Here is a 17,392-nt window from a genome sequence, read left to right on the forward strand (position 1 = left end):
CAGTTACTAGTGGTGTCCTTTCCGAGTCTTCAGGATTCTTTGTATGTGTTTAATAGACTGTGATATTTACTCATGAAAAATCAGTAAAGAGCTAGGCTCATTTGCCATGTCATAATTAACTTTTTCCAGGAGTCATATATAATTTTTGCATTGGTCCGCATCTTTTCTTCTCTTACGATATTTCTTGTTATGCCTGCCTTTAGTTTCCCAAGATTGCCTCCTGCCATAGAATTTGAACCTTACAAGATTTTAAGAAGTCAGAATGGTTGGACAGAAAGAGAATACTCTGTGCAGATCTTCCCTGTGAATTCATGTAAAAGATTCATAGTTCTGCAATTATGTAATATAGTCTTTATTGAAATGATATTAACTTTTTCTAGTATAAATATATTTTAAACTCTGAAGATGAGATACGCAATCCCCCTGAGTTCTGCAGGGTTTTAATCAAGAGTGTCTGTGTGCTTAATACTTCACAGCTCAAGGCTAGTGATGGGACCAGTTGGTGTTGAGGGGAGAGGGCAAAATTCAGATTTTATTACTTGATTCTGGCTAAAAATATGCAAGAGAGAAACATGGCAGCTGCTATATACATTGAAATACAGAGGAGATGTACTCGGGTATTCATGGGTAGCAAGGTATTTATAGAGATAAATGGCTGTTTAAATGTAAAATCATATTCTCATATTCAAGCAACCAATTTTCATGGGTACTTGTGGGAATTATGTGTTTAAGATTGTACTTGTGCTGACATTTTGGTATGCAGACATAGGCTTTTGCATTTTGATCATCTGATTTATGAACGTACATGCAAGCATATTACAGCAGGAATGCAGAGCATTAATGGGTATGGTGAAATAAATGGGGAGCACTGAAAAAAAGTTGCATCTGTAGCCAGGAAGGAGGATAGAATAACAGAAGAAAGAGGAACTGATGGACAATAAAAGGTTTTCTATTTTTCTTGGCGAAATGTAAAATCTTCTATAGAGAGATGGGAGAATAATCGGGGGGGGGGAGTTTTTGGTTGCGAGTGAACAATGGTAAGAACTAATTTATGTGATTGTGCAATTCAGTTGGAGAATTTGAATGTTTGTGTAGAAACTCACAGAAGAGAGAATAATTACGTAGTAAAGAAAGCTGGCCTGATTATTGGAAATAGTTGCAGTAGTGCCTAACTTAAAAGCCAGATGCAGTAGGCTGGGGAAGCGAAGGAAAGAGGACGTGAGCCAGAAGAGGGGTCTGGAGGTTGGGATGTGAAGGGCCAAAGGGGATGTATGAAGGAAAGTGAATCAAGAACTGTATTAAGATCGGGAAGGAAGGGGAGGACGAGGCAGATGAAGAAGTTATTGCTGATGGATGATTGGAAGACCAGAAAAGGCTAAAGAAGGCAGGTAACTGCTGGGGAATAGGTTATGGAAAATATAGGAGGATACCAGGAGATGTTGAGAGAAGAGAGAAGATAAGTGGCAGAGATCAGAGAGTAAGCAGTACTTCTGACACTTCAGTCACTTGGAAAGTGGAAGAGTTGAACTAGGTGATGGCGAGGAGAAGTCAAAAGACTTCCTATACAAGGAGAGTGTGGTGAAGAAGACAGTCAGGGATCAAAAAGGCTTGGATGGACTATACCTGGCAATAATGTGGAAGATGGAAGGAAAAGAAAAGGGCTGTTCCAAGAGGAAGTTTGATAAAAGGTCAAGAGGAGGTGGCTGGGAGCATCACGAACAGGAAGGGAGAAGCCCAGAGCTGCCTGCCAGTGCTGTAATGCGGCATGGAGCGCGTCCTGAACTGGTGGTCCCTGTACCAACCATCAGGGACTGCTTAAGTGAAGGGATCTACGTTATTGTGGCACTGCCAAATCACTCAGTTTCTGTCTGGCCTGCATAGCCCAGTTTTCTTTGGTGCAAGCAAAGAAGCTGCAGATGAGGAGGAGTGGAGTGGTTCACAAGCAGATTTCATTCTGGTGTGGAACTAGGACATAGTTCACAGGAGTGGTGACCTTAAGGGATAGAAACTTGTCTCAAGGTAGAGTTCGAGTGGTGGAGAAGGTTGGCAAAAACCTCACATGGAATCAGAACTGTATTTTTTAATGATTACAAAATTTCTATTTTTCCAAACGGAAAAGGTTTTTGAAAAAGTTCTGTGACTGGATGTCAACATTTACCATGGTGAGCGAGCAACTAGGCAGTTCATTATACGTATTTCAAATGTAACTGTGTTTTGGAAATCCACATGTCTAAACAAATAGGTGTTATGGCATGTAGAAAATGAACTTAATCTCCTTCTGCTTTGGCCTCCAGTCATACCTACTCCAATGTGACTGTATCATACACATGCTGAGCAAAGTAGCAGTAATGAGAAGGAAGAGAAAAGTCCCTTGTCCCAGCACATCTCTGCCTGGCTTCTTTCAGAAGATCAGCTTTCATTGTGAGTCATAGTTGTCACTTCTAATTAAAACTTTCTTTTCTAGCTGCAGTTTGTAGTTGCACATTATTATCTCTGGAACTTCTGTTCTGCAAACTCAGCAAAATACATACAGTTTTCCTGTAGTAAGCTCCTGCTAAGCTGATTAATATGTCAGGAATAATGCAGACGGATTGTGATGTAAACCGCTGAAAAGTAATTGGGTATTCTGTATGATCCTTTTCCTCTATGAGGTAGAAACCCAGACTTAATGAAAGTTATATAGCTCACATTTAAATACCAGTTTGCTTAGTTGATGTATTTAGCAGGTAAATTATGTTTTCTGTACTGTTCCTTTGGATAGCAGTTCTCGCCATCGTACGGGCAGCAAAATCCATTACACCATAAAGCAAGAAAAAAAGCATTTTTCATACTAAATTTCGTACCAGATAATCTTTTAAACTAAAGGATTACTTCAAGTAAAAACTGAAACGCATCAAAGTTCTAAGTTTGAATGTAAATTTCCCAGTTTGCAGAAAGCACACTTTCCAAAGAAGGCTATTTCTTGTCTTAGTTTATTGTGATTCTCTCCTACTTAATGTCTGCAGGGTAAGCCATCAAACTGATTGTAATTTCTAGCAATTAAGAGCATAATTATTCATTTTCAGCATGTGCAACTAATATGCAACAAGTTATTGAAATTCTGTCAGTTCTTGTATAAAAAGAAACGGAACAAAACTGGAGTTTTCCTTACGGTTATGCAAAAACTGTCTTTAGGGACAATAGGATACAGACTTTTTTAAAAAAAAAACCAACCCCAGCAACTTTTTTTGCTGTCACTAAACTGTCTTTGTTCTTGGAGTCATCATCGTCTGTAATTAAGATTATCCAAAAAACATTTACTCAGAAAATCTCACTTAGGAATTTCAAGGCAATACCAATAGTAAACTGTAAGTGAAGTAAATGAATATTTTATCAGAAAAGGTAAAGATTGGGTCTTATGTCGCAGGGTGGGGTTTAAAGGTCTGGTGATTCAAAACTGACTGAAATTTTGTAGAAACAATTCTGTCTTAAATTTTACTTTACTCTTTTTGCGAATTTCCCAGATCTTATGATGGTCAAATCATAAGCGATATCGTAGATATTGTAGCAAATACAGAGAAACGTTCTGTCATTAATATTCTCGGGAGACAAAAAGCTAACGTTGAAATCTGATAATTCATGCTTGGTTATTTTATTTTAGGATTAACAAAATCTAAATACGAACTTGAATGCAGAATATTATGATGGAAATAATATAATAAAGAGAATTCAATTGTCATGCATTAAATGGCATTTCTGGGTAAGATATGCTGGTTATCGTGGTATTTCTGTGCAAGAAAACAATTCAGATAATATTTCACACCCTTCTTTTTTATAAGACAAATTCCCCTTTGGAAGCATTCTAATAATTCTGCTATTGTGACTTCACCTTTGGAACCATAGTTGCTTAATCTTTTCAGGAAGGTTAATGAAAACTCTTGCAAATGGCTTATACAAACCGAATACCCAAATTCCTAAATCTGAGTTACCAATTAGAACATAAAAGCGACAGGCCTGGCTCAAGTGTGAAATTTCTTGCTTCTAAACAGGATATGTAAAACTGTAACTTAAAAAAAATATATAGTGACTTCCAATGGAGAAAATGAGGTAAAAAGGAGCGAGATCTGGTCAAACCAAGCAGTGTGCTTTCTCCTTTTTAAAATATACTAGTTGGAACCTTGCAAACAATTTGACCTTAATTAGAAGGCACTGAAGTTTTACACTGTTTTTCTGAAATTGTGTTCTCCCTGACCAGCCACAATCAGGGTCAAATGTCTGCAGAGCGGAGCCTTTCTCTGAAATTCCATAGCACGCTCCCTCAGAGCCTTGGTTGCAGCTATTTCCTCTTGTACGTCTTCTAATATTGCCCTTGTTTTTCCTTACCTTTCTGCATAGGTCTTAGTACTGATTTATTACAATACAGAGGTTAAATTGCCTTTTTTTCCTTTTTCTTTCTTTTTTCTTTCCCTACATGGAAAGATACTTTCAGTCCACAATTGTATTTACTTTAGCAGAAATGTTGGAAAACGAATCACCCATGGAGTTCCATTTGGTTTCTCTTTAGCAGCTCAGAATAACTAAGAGCAAAGATGGATTTGAAGTCTCATCCTGTATTCAGAAGAGTATATTCAAACAAACTGGTGGATGTTTTTGAACATGGCGGGGAAGATGGCTGGTCAACCAGGCCTTGGCTGTGGACGACATGACCAACCTGTTCACGGCCATTCCCTGCCCTGCCTCCTGAACTTGTCTTGGTGAATGGATGAAAACGTACGTGGCTGGGACTCCACCGCTGTGAAGTCCGATCCCATCCATCAGACATCCGTGTCATACAGTGCCGTGCAGGTGTCATACATATAGCTACAGTCAGAAATGGACTGGTTTTGTTTTAGAAACATACTCTCACTGAAAGCAGAGTGGCAAGACACTCATTGCTTTGCCTCTCAAATACTTTCCAGTCTCCAGCCTTCAAGACCAATTCAAGCACACTCGTTACTGTGCAAGCACCTTCCTTAAACGTACGTGGCTCTCATTTGCTGGAGCGTATGGGGAAAGCACTGCGCCCTTCCATAAGGGAGGCTGAATAGGACCGATGTGTCCGCATTACATTGCTAGAGACATCCCCAACTTTGGCAGCTGGGTAACAGGAGCAGTCCAGTCCCAGCGAGGGGTTCGGTAAGCAGAGGTGCCCAAAGCTCCAGCCGCGGTGGTGGCTCCTGCCAGCCGTGGCTCCTGCTAGCTGTGGCCCACGGCCCCTCGCTGCCCCTTTGCAGCCTGCTTGGCAGTGGGCCGTGTGAATGGCCTGTCTGTTCCCTGCTGTCTTACTCTCCTTATATTTGTTCTAGTCCTTCCTTGTGTCTCTTCCAGTGTAAGTTAATTTTTTCTAGACATGGATAAGCAAAGTTCTGTATTTGTTTCCAGTGAAGTATTGTAATGTCTTCTGCAGAGGCATTAATACACCTACCCCTTTGGATATCTTCAGGGGAAAAAAAGCAAATTTTATAGGTGACATACAGTTGTAAGGAAGAGGGATGCTGGTTTTCAGGCAAAGAATAAGCAGATTACATTCATCAGAACTTCTTTTTGATTTGGGAAATTGTGAGAATATGAAAAATAGCAGTGACTGCTGATGTAAGAGCTTACGTAACCATAATTCTCATGTCACAAGTATAGTATTATGGCTATAGACAAAAAGTCTTGACTGGAATAAAAAATAAAAAATGGAGGTATTAAGAGTTATACATCTGACTAAGCAAAGAAATAAATGAGTAAAAACTCACACAGAGTTTCATACAAGACAGCGCTAAGGTGATGCCCACAAAGATGCATATAACAGAAGGGTGAGCAGCATATTTAAACACTAAAAGCTAGATGAAGGGGGCACAGCTCGTATATGCAGATATAATCTTTCTACATTTAAAAAAAAAATCTAAATTATTAATAGTGCTGTGTTTCTAATTGAAAAGTTGTACTGAAAATTTAGATGACTGAGAGCTTTGAAGTTCCCTAATTATTTCAGTGACCCAGACTGAAAATGAACACAATGTAAATCATCCAAACAGCACACGTAATTAATTAAAACAGAAGGAAAAAAAAAACCAAAAGTGGATGTCTGGCCAGTGCTAGGAGAACATCAGTGAGGAAAAGGGTTTTGGCTGAAGGAAGTTTGAGGGTTGTTTCATGGTTGGTTTTTTTTAAATTCCAACCTTATGTGCAGCTTTGTTCCATTTCATATGCGTAGTCCCTATTATCAAATCTCTTTAGCAGAGAAAATATAAGGTAAATTCTGGCCTGTTGGAACAAACGGGAAAACTCCCAGTGCCTTCCTCAGGTCAGAGGAGGGGTACCTTCTGTACCTTCAGCACCTTCAGCACTTGTACAATCACAAATCATGCCAAATGCTTCAGAAGAGGCTCCTGTTTCACAGAACAAGTGTTTTATGGGGTTTGAAGAAAAAAGCAGTACTACCGTCAACAAGATGTGGTTTAAAAAGAAAAAGGAAAAGAAATAGTAGCTGAAGAGTTTGGTCTCCAGCCAGAGAGAGCCGGATCACAGCACGGGGAGTCATCAGTGATGAGGGGCTGTGGCTGGGGGGCGGGGGCGGCTTGAGGGTGTCCACTGCGGCGGCTGAGAGTGGGGTGGGTCTCTGGGGACTGGGGCTGCCTGGCTGGGTCTCTCAAGGAACTGCTCTCACCTTCATCGCTTCCGGAGCGATGAAAGACCTCTGGGAGAACCAGAAGGGGATGGTGGAAACTGTGACTGGCTCAGTGATTGATATATTTGTGATTTCTGAGCCTGATAGCATAATACACTGCAAAGAGACAACATATTAGCATATTAATGTTGTTGATTATGCTGATAATAAGAGAAAGAAAAAAGGAACAGAAAAATCATCACTTATCTGTGATGTATGACAAAGAAATCAGTGAAGCGAATTGCTTGCTGCTTTGGATATAATTAATATTTTCTGAACCCTCTGGCAAATACTACCATTATTGCTCATTTCAGCCTTGTAATGCTCTCATTCAGTCTTCTAAGTTCTTTATTTTCAGGATTTCTCAGTAACTTTCTAGCACTACCAGATCACTTAAACTTTGCAATTTCTTGCAGTTTTCTGAATGAAATTTCAAGAGTATGAACAATTTCAGGTTTGATACCTTGTCAGACAACCCAGGCTGGTTCCTCCAGTACTCACTACCTGTTGTTTTTCTTCCTGTTCGAATTTTGACTCAGGCCATTGACTATGTCAGTGCACCGGAGGACTAAGACCTCCCTGAGATAAGAATACTTAAATGAAGCGTTACATCGAAAACTTGTTTGGTAGAAAAATTATATCCATAATTAATCTATACTGAAAAGCAGAAAATGAAAAGCTGATTTGTACTACCAACTATACAGAGGCAAATTTTGGAGTTTTTTACAGTGGTATTTTAATTACCTCTTTTCTTCATATATCTGCTTGACACTTCAGAAAAAGATGTCAGAAAACTATTGATTGCTTCAAAAAGTTAAAATTGCCTGGAGTGATTTAAAATTGTTGTTAGGGAAGACTTCCGAGGGCTTGAAGAACACGTATATATGGGGCAGCTGCTCTGTAGCGCTAGTCACGTTCAGACACAGCACTCCTGTGGAACTTGTAACAGGAGAGCAGGCTTAAGGCTGCGTGAAGGTAATCAGGCCTGGCTGTGTAGTGGAATAAAAATGTATAATGTCCGTGTCACCATTATTTCTCATCTGTTTTCACTCAGATTGTTCTTTCAGCAGAATATGCTGGAAAAATTACACCTGCTACATCTTTGTCAGGGCAAATCTCTGTCTTCTACAGGCAACCGTTTTTAAAAATTATGGTTGATTTGATTATTGTAAAGTCCAGACTGTTATTTAAATGAAGGGTTATATAGCATTCATTTAAAGAATGAGCTGCATGGAATTCAGTAGTACCCATAACTTTAGGAGCTGGTTTCCTTATGGAAACAGTGGTTCTTGTCATGCTTGATGCAAGCCAGCTGGCCTGATGTAAATCAAAGCTTCTATGAATCACAGAGCTTGTTCTCAAAGTCTTACCGGTGCTTTCTACCCTGGTTTTTCGGTGTTTGTTTTTTCAGTTTTGTTTTTTTGTTGTTTTTTTTTTTTAGCATGTGTATAAATATAGGCATTCGAAGTTTTGCAGGTCCAAGATCATCGAGAGTTGACTTCATAATTATAGTCAGATCTTTCAAATACAGTATTTGGGAATTCTTATTTTAAAAGCACTGTTGACAAGAAATTGAGTGGATTCCAAAGGCAATTTGAAACTAGTTTTTATGTTACAACTCCTTCAGATTGCTTGCCCAATAATGCCACTTACTGCATGTTCTTACTGGTTATTTCACACTGTTAATGGAAAAGTAAAGCACATTGAAGATAATACTTTGCGTATTTTAGGATAAAACTAAACTGAATAGATGAAAATATTTCCAGGGAAATATGGCTTTTTTTAGTTGTGTTTTCTTTAAGCAAATTTTTAATTACTTTGTGAGGGGACAAAAGGAAAATGGTTGCCTCTCCCATTCTTTCAAGATACCTGAAGTTTTGAACTTCGTCGAGCTATTTTGTTCCATCTTTAAATCAGAGTTTTGTGAGCCATACAGCAATTTTCTTTGCTTCTGTCTTTTAAATAGGTGAGGAGAACATCTTCTCTTGTGATGACTGAGAAACAGGAATTAGTGGGTTTACTGCACAAAAGATCCATTAATTGAGAAGAGATTAGATTTTATTGTAATTCATTTCCATAAAGCTACTGTTTTTCTTAGATTAAGTATATTCTTTGCAAGAGAATAAACTGCAGACAATGATAATGAGATGCTTGCATGAAGCTGATAAATAGCATTTATATTAAGGCTTCTTTCATAGTTTCTTTAACCTAATTCAGGAAAGAGTATATTTTTCAAAAGTGTGCAGAAAACGGTTCATAACATTTTTAAGCTTCTGTGGGGAAAAATGTGTTTGTGTTTCATTTTGGTTTTCTGAATTGTTGAAAAATGGTACATTACAGTTTATGAATGCAATTGTATAGAATTAATTATTAGTTAAGACATTAATAAATTTCCTTAAGCAGATTCGCAAAAAAAAAAGCAGGTACATTTCATCCTAGTTCTTTGCGTTCGAAAAAAATCCCCCTGTTCCCAGTGCCTTTGCAGGACGGTCTTTATAGCTGTCTGCCTTGCTGAGCATTTCTATGTGTGGTCTGATGAATTTTGAAAATTTAGTGCTCTTAGATGTGAGACTGAATTGACAACCTGAAATTCCTTGATTTTTTTGACTGTGATATAAATCTTCTAGAGTGTATAGTCTTTAATGTATAGCATGTGACATATGGTGAGTAATAACCTCTAATACTCAGCTATGGTGAATTATATTTCTTTCCCTAGTTTAAATGGGGAAAAGTACTAAGCACTGGTGTTCCTCTGAGGAAGAGGAAGACTTTCTCTGTCACTTACAGGGATTAAGGTATTTTATAAGACAGCAATGCGTGTGGTTACTCAGCCTCCCAAAGCTGGGAGGCTGGCTTTCTGTTGACTCTATTTGACTTAAATTTTGTTCCCAAGGATCTCAAGTAGCAATCCTCTTACAGTAAGTAACCATCAGAACAAAAGACAAGCTCTATGAAAGTGGTGCAGGAATAAAATGTGGGTAAGAAAAGTATAATTACCAAAGCTGGAATTAGTCCAGGGTAGGAATTAATAATACCAAAATTAATAACGGCTTGAATTACCATTAGTCCACAGGCCATGAAATTTTACTCCTTTCAGTTGTACCACCAGCCCTTTAGTTCTGTACTGGTGCTTTCTGAAATGATTGCAAAGAACCATGTAAATCCCAGGGATTTTTCTTACAGGTTTTTCAGCATCTTTCTTTGTTTTCTTTTTAATGACAAAGGTTAAATAATGGAGCAAACTATGGACACGTGCAAACCCACTTCTTACCAAGATACGTTTAAGTTCATAGTTTCCCATGGCCATCCTTCCAGCAAATATTCTATAAGCATCAGTTTCTGTAGTGGAGCTACTTCATTCCAACTCTTCTCACAAAATCTTAACAATGCACCATAATTCAGGTTCAAGTAACTTTCTTATTCCAGTATTGATCTTTTCTTAAATACAGATTGCTCACCTATCCAAATCACATTCTGGTTTGGTTTGGGGTTTTTTTCATGAAGAGGACGATTCCAGTAGAAAACCAATTACTCCCACCAACCTAATTGGTCATGACAATCGGGTCTTACCATAGCTTATAAGGAAGGCAAAGTAATTAAATCACTTCTGTTTGTCCTCTGCATTTTTTTCTTTCTAATTTTTAAAACAATTTCCTGTTGAATAAGAAATTATAGATAATTTTATGAACTGCAATAATGGAAACACTTTTGTTTACATAAGCAAAAGAAAAAACTTCCAAAAAATGTTTTTACTCTTTTAACTGCTATTTTTAGTACAGTTCTGTCACTTTACTATTTGTACACTTTCTAGCTGTTTTATTATACTGTTACTGTTCTGGGTTTCTATTAAAGTGAAACGCGGGGTTTGTTTTATGTGGGTGCCTACAGTAGAGGAGAACAATGCAAAGCTAAGTGCTTTGTAATGCCTATGGGAAGAATGTTTTTCTGAGTGGTTTTTGAAGTACATGTCACTGTTCAATTGTTCATTATCTTCAAATGGCTTCAAAAGCTACAAATAATTTGATATTCCAAGGGCATTTATTTCTTTTGTGTCAAGGTTTGAAATACGGAGTTGCAAATGCTGCTTCTTGTGCTTGAATACAAAGAGGCTGTGCAGCTTGATCGCTAGTTTCATTTTTCTTGCGAAGTACGTATTCTGTGACCAATGCTTTTAGAGTTTTTGTCTGTTTCGATCTTGCATGCTCAAATGAGCTATTTGGGCAGATCCCTGGAACTAAAGATGCAGTGCAGGTTGGTGTCCATGGCCGTGCTCTAGCCTGCGCTCGGATTCTGGAAGTACTGGCAAGGCAGAGAGGTTGGGAGGCCGCGAGTTGTTTATGCTGCCTTCCCTGGGGCTGCGTCCTGCAGCTGGCTCCTTTCCAGCAGGACATCGGCTCTGCTGCACACGGGGTGCTCCTTCAGGAGGGGAGGGAGAGGACCGGATGCCTCAGCTGAGCATCCCAGGCAGAGGAGCACGGCTGGAGGCTGCCTGCCCCTGTGTGCTTCCCATCCGCTCCCTGTGACACCTTCTGCAGCCCTGCTGATGTTGACGGCTTTCCCTCTCATCATTGCTCTGCCTCTTTTCCTTGCTGCTTCCCAGGTGTGAAGGTTTGCTGAAGTCAGCAGTTGCTGCAACTGCAGATGATCCTAAAGTCAGGTAGAACACGGTGCAGGGTGACCAACTTTAAGTAGCGATGGCCAAAGCCACTTTCAGCATCCAAATACAGACTTTCCGAGAGCAGACGAGCCGATTGCATGTGATGGGCTGTGGTGGTGAGAGCAGATAGAGTGAACAAGATTTGGAGAGAGCAGGTAACACGGTAATCAGAAAAAACCCTGATTTGAGAGAGAACTGGGAGCACTTCTGGTGTGATGGGCCATTCTCCTCCTGGACTGGCTTTGGAGCAGAGCTTTGGGACTTTTCCTGCCTTAAATAAAAAGTGACAAAGGCAAAATTTTTTGTAGTTGAGAAGACCATGAAAGTAATTTCCTCACAAACGTGTTTGGAACTGACCAACGGATTTGAAGCTGCAAAGGCAGTAGCCTTATTGCCAAAGGGAAATTGGGGGCAATGTCAAAATAAGCATTTCTTATCACAGGAATTTCTGAGTGCCAACCAAGAATCCAGGTCCAGCCACAGTGTTCTGTATGAAATCTGACTGGGGATCTAGTGTTCCTGGTGTAAGGAATTTAGATGAAGAACGTGTAAAATCAAAGTTCACAGAGTAAATTTGAGTGGCGTGTGGCATCCTTAAATTTTAGCTGTGTGGCTGTTTGTGTTCTGCAGTGGACTGTACCGTTGAACTGAAATAAAGCTTTTAGATTTTCTGATTCATTAGCTTGTAAATGAATCGCTCCTTTTTTCATACCTGTAAGTGTTCTATTTTTACGTTTTCAGAAATTTATGTACACTGTATTATGCAGATGTTTTCATTGCATCAGCTGACTGTAATTAAGATGCTTTTATATTATACCCACAAACTCGGCGTCTGGTCGAGCTGAATTACAAAATTACTATACCCTTCTCCCGGTTTTAAGCTTTAGCCTTAAGCCAAAATCAGCCAACAGAAAGCCTGTCATTGGCACTGCCAAGTGAGTAACAGCTGCACTCTGCTTTCAACATCTCAGTCTTCTTCAGAACATGAAAAAACAGTATTTGTTCTGCCAGTATTTGTGTGCTCATCTCATTGGGATTGCTAGAGGCAGATTAGGTGCTAATAAAATTTAAACAAGGAAAGAAAATATTTGGGTATTTTATTTACCTCCGAAACATCAATGTATTACATGATAAAAAAAGTCACAGAGATCCATGAATGGAGCATTATCTGGCCAATTAATTTATTGTTTTTAATCTTACATTTTGGATAAATAATAGCTTAAGCAATATGAATTATCTCCACTGATATTTTGCATGAATATACAGTTGTGTTTTCACTGGCATCCTGTGAAAGAGAATCCTGATGAGCTTTATTTTGCTTTACTTGGACTAATTTTGTGTGTGTTTTTCATAAGTGTAACTCAAAACCTTGTAAGTGGTTTAGAAAATGAGAGTTGAAGATTTACCCCTTCTTGGCTTTGTGGTACTATGTTTCAGAACAGCCTGCTTTATCTATAATCATGTTAAAATAACTTCTAAAAGTGTCAATATCTATTCCAGATTTAGAGACTGCTTGACATGTATAAAACCTGCTTATTGAGTGTTCTCTCAATTCAAGAGTAGTGAGTTAAAGTATTTTTATTGCACTGAAAAATAGTAAGATAGAATTGTGTAAACTGTTACTCATGAGTTAGAGGCGCTCATACAAACTGTGTATGCAAGGAAGATCTGCAGAACTTGGCATCTAGATTAGAAGAATTTAGGGAACAGACTGTGGTGAAATTTCCCAGACGTTTATTTTACTGCAGAAAAATTAATGGTATTTCTGCTAAGTCCCTTATCTGAGTTTTCAACAGAGTAAGATAATATAAGAGAAGCAGGAACAACAGGTGAACAGACTCTCTGGGTTTGGGTTACTTTTGTTCTAGTTTTGTAACCAATTAAGTTTACATATCCTTTTCTTTATTCATACGGTTGAAAACGCAGGGAATATACTCCAGCAGTAACTGTGGAAAGCTGAGGAACTCTATCGATTGCAGAGAAATCAGGTGCAATACAGCGGGGCATTTGTCAGGGCAACTCAGAACCAAATGGTTCACTTCAATGGACTCCCAGTCCAAAATGAGCAAGGCACCAGAACATGGAGTACAAACATTGTCATTTTGTCCTTTGCCTGAGGAACGTGTTCATATGTGTAGGATTTACACAGCTAATCTTCATCGTTAAGGAAAGCAGCAGTTGTGGATGGTCTTGGCATGTTGTCTTCTGTACCAGTGTAGGGGAACAGATGATGTATTGAGATGGATTTTGTGATTCCGCTGGCAAATCTCACTTTTTCATGTTTTGTAGAAAGGTAGAATAAGAAGTGCAGAATGCAGACTACAGATATCCCTCGGGAAAAACTGTATTTAATGGACTGCAATCTTGATAATAATTCTAAAGGAATAGTCCCCAAAATGTTGATAGTTTCAGAAAACTGTTTTTTCCCCTTTTCCTTCAGTATGCTGTTTGGAGATGACAACCAAAAGGAAAATTATCGGCCGCTTGGTGCCCTGCCGGTGTTTTCGTGGTGAAGAAGAAATCGTCTCAGTGTTAGATTACTCTCACTGTGGCCTACAGCAGGTGCCAAAGGAGGTTTTTAACTTTGAACGGACATTAGAGGAGCTTTACCTAGATGCCAATCAAATTGAAGAGCTACCTAAGGTAATCAGTGTTCTCCCTGTAATACAGATGTCAAAGTTCTGTTCTGAAATGTGTATTCAGCATGTGCTTCAACTCTGAAGTAGGGCTTGCTCTTGACCAGGAGAGCTGCTTGCTGTTTGAAGAGTCATGGCGATTAACTCTAGAGATTCAATTACATTTTTACATTTTTTTTTCTGCCCTCTCTGAAGGGCCCGAACAGCTGAGACACTGTTCTTGCAGATGGTACTGCGTGGGGAGGAGTAGGGCCGCCTACTTCTCCTTGCTTCACAGCACAAGAAGAGGGGGCAGCCAGCAAAGTCTTACGCTGGGAAATTAACAATTGTTCAAAAGAGGTACTTCTTGCACAACAAGTAATTAATATGGCACTTGATGCCTTGACCAGGAGTACGCTAATTCATGGGGTAGATGATCTCACGTTTGGACCCTCTGTTGCACTGCTTTTAAAAACAGGCTCTTTGTCAGGATAAGCCGTTTATCCTGTGGGAGAAATGCCAGTACAATCTGAGTAATATTTTTATAACTGCAAATGAGGTCCGGCAATAAGATTACTTAAGTTATCCTTCCTGTGTAAAACTTCTTTTGTCGAATCTTTAAATCTGTTCTTCTGTTGATTAATGTTTACTATAGAGAATTAAAAGTTACTGTAACTTAAACGTTCTGGAAACAAAAGAGGGCAAGGTAGTGGAAAAACCAATTAATAGTAGGTGCTAGCTACATAATGAAGCATGAAGTAATGTAATCCATTCCTTAATTGAATTTTTCTCAACAATAATGAAAGATGCTTACACGTCTTTAATTAAACATTGTTCCACTGCAATCCATTCTTCATCATCTCTCAACATATTTCTTACTTCCACCGCATAGAGACTCTATATAAATTGTATTTACAAATGTAGAAAACGTACTTTTTCCATTACATGGAGTTCCTTTAGTCGGATATGATGGTTCATTGCTTACGATTGCTCACTCCATCAAGAAATTCTTTACAGATGGTAAGACAGGGTAGCTACAATCTTTTAAGTGTCACAGAAAAACGATCTGGAGAACTGCCTTATCTCTCCTGCTACTAGAAAGGACAGCAGAGAACCAGGTATTTTTTCTGTCCCCATAAATATGAAGTGGATTGTGGTGGAGGCTATTTTACTGCTAATTAATACCTTCAGGACTGTTTCCCTTTAAATGATAATATATGGTTAGCCTTGCCTATTTTAATTACGCTACTGAAGAATCAGACTGAAGAACATATGAAGTGTCTAATTCAGCTAGGGATTTTTTGGAATATTTGTTTTGTGTCTCTTGAAAGTATGCATCACCATGGTATTCAAACTAAATTGCAGTGTGTAATGGAAGACAAATATATCAGGGCATAGAACAAGAGCAATATGCCAGCATTTTATATGGAAAAACTGAGGGCCAAAGGTAAGGCATCCAAAATGATGCAATTGATGAAGGTGATAGTTGTGTCAGTCACAACGGAAATGTGCATGCTACTGAAACCTTTGCATTGCCTTGTGGTATTGCCTAGTTTGTATTTGTTATTTGTGAAACAAAACAGATAAATACATGCCTTGGAGAGATTTAAATGTATAGGACTCTATTTTTGCACCTCTTTTTCTCTCATTTTTCTTTGTTATAAATAGTATTTTGAAGCAAATACTATGTATTGAAGAAATCCTTTTAATCGGTCTTAAGTTTGGGTAAATGCATCATTTAACATAGTCTTGGCCTTGTATAAGAGAAGATTAATGGGGGTGTAAATTTGCTTTCTTTATACCATTCATAATGTTTTGTCTTAAGCCTTTATTAATCATTACCATAAATTAAACAGTCCAAATAATTTCTTTATCAAATTTTCTGCTTCAAATATTTTTTGCTGCATGTGTCTGAACTTTTTTTCGCTACTGAATTAATATTCTAGGAGAGAAAAATGCCATTTTTTTTCTTAAAATGGCACCATATTACTTAACATTAACTTTTGTATTACACGTTATGATCTACCATAGGCAGAACTTTCCTCTCTCTGTAAATGCGAATTCAAATAACTTCTTCCAGAGAAAATCTGTTTTGTCAATTTTCTGTTATTTACCAAATGTGCCTCTGAAGTTACAATACTCTTTTGAAATTTTCTCTCATCAGAACACTTTATCATGTTTAAAAATTTAATGAAAAAAGCATGGGTAAAAACTCTTAAGTCCTTATCTACCTAGATATATGATACACTAGAAACCAATAAATTACTTTGTATTAAACTGATGTATTAAACTCATTCTGCCTGTTTTTAAAAAAAATTTTACCTTACATTTTATGCATCGTAGTTATGCTTTTTTGCTGCTGTCTTCATTGGAAATGGATTTCTGGTTCCTAATTCATAATATTTTTCTTTTCTTTCAAGGATTTATAGGATTGTTGTATAATTCTTATTCTCTATTTTCCCCTAAATCTAGCCAAGTCTTTTATTTTATTTGCCTTTGACTCTGTTATCATGAGGTGCTGCTGCAAGTATGTCCCTATTTGTATGAGTCAAATGAATCAATGACTAATAAAAAAGAATATTGATTTTAATGAAGGTGGAGTCACTGGGAATCAGTATCCAGAAAAACATGAATGAGATGAAAATTATCCCCAGCAGCTTTCCCTTATAAATATAAAGTAAAATATGGACTAATTTGCAGTGGACAAAATTAGTTTACTTGTTAATGACTTCGGATAAATTAATCTATCTCTAACAACAAATTCTAGAAATAGCTGCCACTGTGTTTCGCCATCTCACGTGTTGGTAAGATAGATACCAGTAATGCTTAATATGCTGCTGAAGTTAGAGGCTACATCTTAATGCTTAATTGTCTCACTGAGAACAAACAATACAACCAATATACAAACGGTGTTGAGCTGATCACTAATGTATAGCTCGCCTAGATGGGTAGGTATTATAAATTAACTATATTTTTCTTTTGCGTTGCATTTGCTATATAAGTTATAGTTCCCACTAAAGTCATTGAATACTTTTTCTAGTTCTGCCAATAAGCAATCATGTTTCTGTTCTGCAAAGCTAGGAAATCTGATTCCTTTGTAATCCTGACATCAGATCCCCCCGATATGTTAGCCAATCTAGTTCACTGTTATGCCTATGGCAAGTAAAGAGCAGAGATTTCATATTGTTCTCTAATGGCCCTGGAAGCCAACAACCTCTATTGCTGTGTAGTCAAGAACTTGAGATATGCAGAATAATAGCCCGTTGTTACAACTCAAATCACAGCACTATTAGCACCACTTGGTTTCCAGTCTGAAAGGAATAAAAGTAGTATATGGACATACAGTATGGTGATTACATCAAGATCATGATGGCAAGGCCATAAAGCACTAGAAATTGAAAAGGACACCGTTTGAAAATCCAGCGGGTAAAAAAGTGGGCAATTTTG

At 38.2% G+C, this 17,392-nt stretch overlaps 1 protein-coding gene across 1 annotated transcript in view; it reads left to right on the top strand.

Moving 5' to 3' along the window:
• Window positions 1-13,775: 13,775 nt before the first annotated feature.
• LRRC7 (leucine rich repeat containing 7) overlaps window positions 13,776-17,392 on the top strand; it is a 103,636-nt gene continuing 100,019 nt past the window's right edge. Inside the window, exon 1 of the mRNA XM_059821792.1 lies at window positions 13,776-13,973. Within this exon, the coding sequence (XP_059677775.1) occupies window positions 13,785-13,973 (189 nt within the window). The 5' untranslated portion in view covers window positions 13,776-13,784. The remainder of the gene's footprint in view (window positions 13,974-17,392) is intronic.

The sequence above is a fragment of the Gavia stellata genome, chromosome 10, assembly GCF_030936135.1.
Source record: "Gavia stellata isolate bGavSte3 chromosome 10, bGavSte3.hap2, whole genome shotgun sequence".
Lineage (NCBI taxonomy): Eukaryota > Metazoa > Chordata > Aves > Gaviiformes > Gaviidae > Gavia > Gavia stellata.